The sequence below is a fragment of the Gavialis gangeticus genome, unplaced genomic scaffold (genome assembly GCF_001723915.1).
Source record: "Gavialis gangeticus isolate Ggan-Ray unplaced genomic scaffold, GavGan_comp1, whole genome shotgun sequence".
Classification (NCBI taxonomy): Eukaryota; Metazoa; Chordata; order Crocodylia; family Gavialidae; genus Gavialis; species Gavialis gangeticus.
This window is the reverse complement of record NW_017728996.1, coordinates 8,935,500-8,939,537: the sequence shown is the minus strand read 5'-3', so window position 1 is coordinate 8,939,537 and position 4,038 is coordinate 8,935,500. Positions and strand designations below refer to the sequence as shown.

At 50.8% G+C, this 4,038-nt stretch overlaps 1 protein-coding gene across 1 annotated transcript in view; it reads right to left on the bottom strand.

Moving 5' to 3' along the window:
• Nucleotides 1-4,038, bottom strand: part of ADAMTS17 (ADAM metallopeptidase with thrombospondin type 1 motif 17) — a gene marked incomplete at its 5' end in the record, with an annotated part of 298,045 nt that overhangs the window by 121,544 nt on the left and 172,463 nt on the right. The window contains one exon of the mRNA XM_019503813.1: nucleotides 3,437-3,603. Coding sequence (XP_019359358.1) covers nucleotides 3,437-3,603 — 167 coding nt within the window. The remainder of the gene's footprint in view (nucleotides 1-3,436; nucleotides 3,604-4,038) is intronic.

Here is a 4,038-nt window from a genome sequence, read left to right as displayed (position 1 = left end):
GGGGGGGGGGGGGGGGGGGGGGATAATGGATGATGGCAGCTTCCACAGAAGGAATTTTTTTTAAATATCTATCTATATAAAAAGAGTGAGGAAATCCCTAATGTGCAACAAGCTCGGATGATCTCGTGTTACCCCATTAACACCAGTTAAATGAGAACCAGACTTTCCAGCTGGTGAGGCAGCATCACCCCAGGTTCTGCAGAAACCCCACTGGGGAATCAGTGAAGAGCATGGTGTGCTCTGAGTCACCACTGGATCTCCGCTCCAGCAGGGTGTCTGTGCACTGGGATGAACCCTGCCTGGCATCTGTCCTGCTGGAGAAGACATAAATACGAAGCTCTGACTAGGGCAGCAATCACTAGTCAACTAACAATCATGGGGGACCCTGGACCCAGTCTAGCCCTCCTGTCGCTCCACTGAGGGCTACACCAGGCATCGTTTTGACCTGTTTACAAAGTCTTAATGGAGCTTGTTATATGCAGAAGTTTGGGGGAAATAACAGTTAGTACGTGAAGCATCTTAAGAGCTAGGAGCACTCCTGGGGGAGTACACAACCATCATGACAGTAAGGAGTTCCCTAGGTAAGGCACGTATCACGAGCAGAAGGGACTGGATTTCATGATGCAGGACTGGATTTTGCTGAGTAGAAGTGGGATGGAGAACTGGGGGTTGTCCACCTGTTGCAGCAGAATTGACCAGTTCTCACTTTTACAAGATGCTGCAGGAGGCAAGATGTACATGGGACGGGGGAGAAGGAAGGAAGTGAGAGATCAAAGCTGCTGGACCAACGCTGTTCTCAATGGGAAGGGAATGACTGATAGCTGATAACAGCTGGGAGGTGGGAATTGGTCTTGTATGAAGTTCCACCTCCTGGTTGTGGGAAGAACACTGCTGAGGTTGGACAGACCCATGGATGGACCTCTGTAAGGGGAAGTTGTCTATCTGAACCTCCTGAGAGGTCGGTGAGAAAGTAGAAGGGCCTGCAAGCCAAATACAACACAAAGTCTGCTTTCTTAGGACAGCTGTACTGTCTGAATGCAAGGAGGCTTGAACCTGAATAACCATTTCCAAACTTGGTGCACACTGAAGTGAGTTGGAGGTAGTGGAACATGAGTTGTTTTGCTTGCTAGAATATGCATTGCATGAAAGTGGGGTGGGCTGGGGCAATAAGCTTGGAGAGATCCAGAGCTCCAGGACAGAGGGGAAGGCGACTGGAAGAAGTTGCACTGTAGCCCCCAGCAAAGCAAAATCAGCCAAATTCATTGAGGCGGAAAAGGAGACAGTATTGCTCTGTAAAACTCAGCAACAAGAGCCAGACAGCTGGGAAAACCAAACTGATGCTCCTTGGAGTCACAAACCACCTCAATACCTTTCTGGAACCAACCTGACAGAAGAAGCAGCTGCTGGGGGAACATGTCTCTAGCAGCCTCATCAGCGCTGAAAGAGTCCCGGGTGGGGACCGGCATCCGCAACCCTGAGCATGTACGTGGAGCAAAGCAGGAAAAAGGCCCCGGGCGGCTGCGGGGCAGCGGAAGGCTCTGTCTGGGACTAGGGTAATTCTTACATGGTTAGGAAGGGCTGTAAAAAGGACCATGTGCACCCACAATGGCAGGAGAGAGTGAGACAGATGCTGTAGGCAGCGTGCCTCACCCAACTGACTTTAATGGGTCTCATATCGGGTGAGAGAGCAGGTAATAAAATGAACGCTCAAGGGCAAGATTAGGCGAACCAGGCTAGAGAGTGTCCAGAGGTCAGGGGACTCGAGGAGGAATGGCGAAGGGGAATCAATTCTTGCTCAGACGAGGGATGTGCCCGAAGGGTGTTTAGAAACACTTCTCCTGAAAAGCCTACCTTCTTGCCATGGGAAGCGATGTAAGCCAGTACTTAGTGCCTCTTGGGAGGCAGCAACCTCCTGACTCTCCCCATGCCGGTAGTACAGATTTCAAAGACCTCTGACAAGCGCCTGCCCTTCACCTTCCGGCGAGAGGCCTTGCAATGCTCCCTTCTCCGCCAGTGCCAGCCTTCCTGCCTGGTGGTGGGCTAAACAGGCCTAGGCTTTATTTTCAAATAGTGATGCTGCATTTCCCCTACCCCCATCGTGCATCTTTCCATGCTCCTGCAGCAGTGTCTTTCAGCCAGGGAACAGCGTTAACATAATTAGGCAGCTTTCAAGTGGGCAGGGGTCATGTATCCACACAAACACGTGAGCTCTTCAAAACCCCAGTGGAGGGAGGGGTCCACATTCTAGGGTATTTCAATAGTGCCTTGGCATGAGTGTACGTGGACTCCTTGGAAAACCCCAGGCTAATTGATTAACCGTGTTCAAACAAACCCCCATGGGGGCTGGGTTCAAGGCCTGTGTTATTTAGGTAAAAGAATCCCCAAAGCCTGCAGAAAATTCCCTTATTCCAGCAAGTGCTGGTATGTTTTCAGCTGCTTCCCCCAGACCTGAATATGGCCCACCGTACCATCCTGAGGCTGACTTCTTTGGCATAAGTAACAGTAGATGCTGTGATTGTGGGGAGGAAGCTTGCTGCTGTCAGCTTGGATGAGGAATGAGCTAAGACTGATGACTGTTGACTACAGCTCCCTCAGCTCTGCTTTTACCAGCATGAGGCAGCTGAGAAATTGCTGTCATGAATCAACCCATCATCCTTCTTCTCTGCTTGGAGTCCTGCCTGGGTGGGGAAGGGGAGAGAAGGCCAAATTCAGCACAAACATCCTGTTGCCCCATAGCAGATGGCAAGCAGACTTGATTGATTTCTCTCTCTGAGAGCCCCGGGTATCAGACCGGGGGTGCCATGCACGAGAGTCGACGAGGATCCTGATAATACTGGGATGAAACCTAGGTTACTGCTAACATTGAGGCTGCCAGGTGTCAACCAAAGATACCGCTCCATATAAGCTTGGCCCAAGATCATCAGCTGACATGAAACTGCCCTTTTACATTTCTTAGAAATATCAGTGAAAGGGGATGTTTCTATTTACCATCCTCTCTCTCATGTTCCTGAGCATTTGGGAATCATTTTTCAAGCAGTAAAGGAAACCTGTTCAAGAGCAGCATGCTTCAACGGGCTATGAAGGGGCACAAAAGGAACAGCCCAAGGAGAGTTGTGAATTAGTGCAAAGTTTCTCAGGGCAAGGCTCATGGGAAACCTCCTGTTCCCAAATACCTGGCTGTGCAGATGGGTGACAGCTGAATTAGCTCCACAACCTGTGACAGCCTTTGCCATCATTGACCCACTGCCTCTTGCTGAGGGATACAAGATGGCAGTGAGATTTAGGGATTCCTGTTGGGTGTCCCACACAGCCAGCCTGTGGGCACCCATGCATTGTGTGGCTGAGACATATGGGGGCAAGTGGAGCAAATGGAGAAGGGGTTAAAACCAGTGGAGGAGGGATGGCGAGGAACTACAAGGAAAGCTCTTGAATTTACCATCCACAATGACAGCTGTCAAGAGGCTTTTCTTTTTAGCGCTGTATCTGTCATGAGACTGGCACTGCTGGTCCCTGAAGCTGGGCACGCCTTTAGGACAGGGCAAATTTTCACACACGGTGTGCTCCACACTTGCCCCGCGGCAGTTCTTGCCTCCCGGCCCTGGGCTGTAAAGGAAAAGACAGAGCCGTTAGCACTGGAAGCGGCAAAAGCCTCCGCAGCCGCATCGTTACTTCTCTTCTGCTGAACGAGGCGATCCATTTGCTCGGAGGAGCTGCATCGCTCCTGTCTGAATTCCTCACTGGAGCCAAACTGTACTCTCAGCAACTCCCAGTGAAGGCAGGGCAAGCTGAAAGGCTAACTGACTTATCTGAAGCAGCCACTTGGGAACAAGAAAAAAGCAAGCTCTTGCACGGCCACGCGCTCTGTAGGCATACAAACAAGACTGTCCATACTGCACATGTTTTAGATAAGATACATGCTTTCCTGGACTATGGTCATTAAACAGCCCACGATACTTCTTGGGAGAGCAAGAGTGTTTAACCCCTTCTATTTTGGCCAGAATTCAGATCAGGGAAACTAACCCCCCCCCCCCCCCCCCC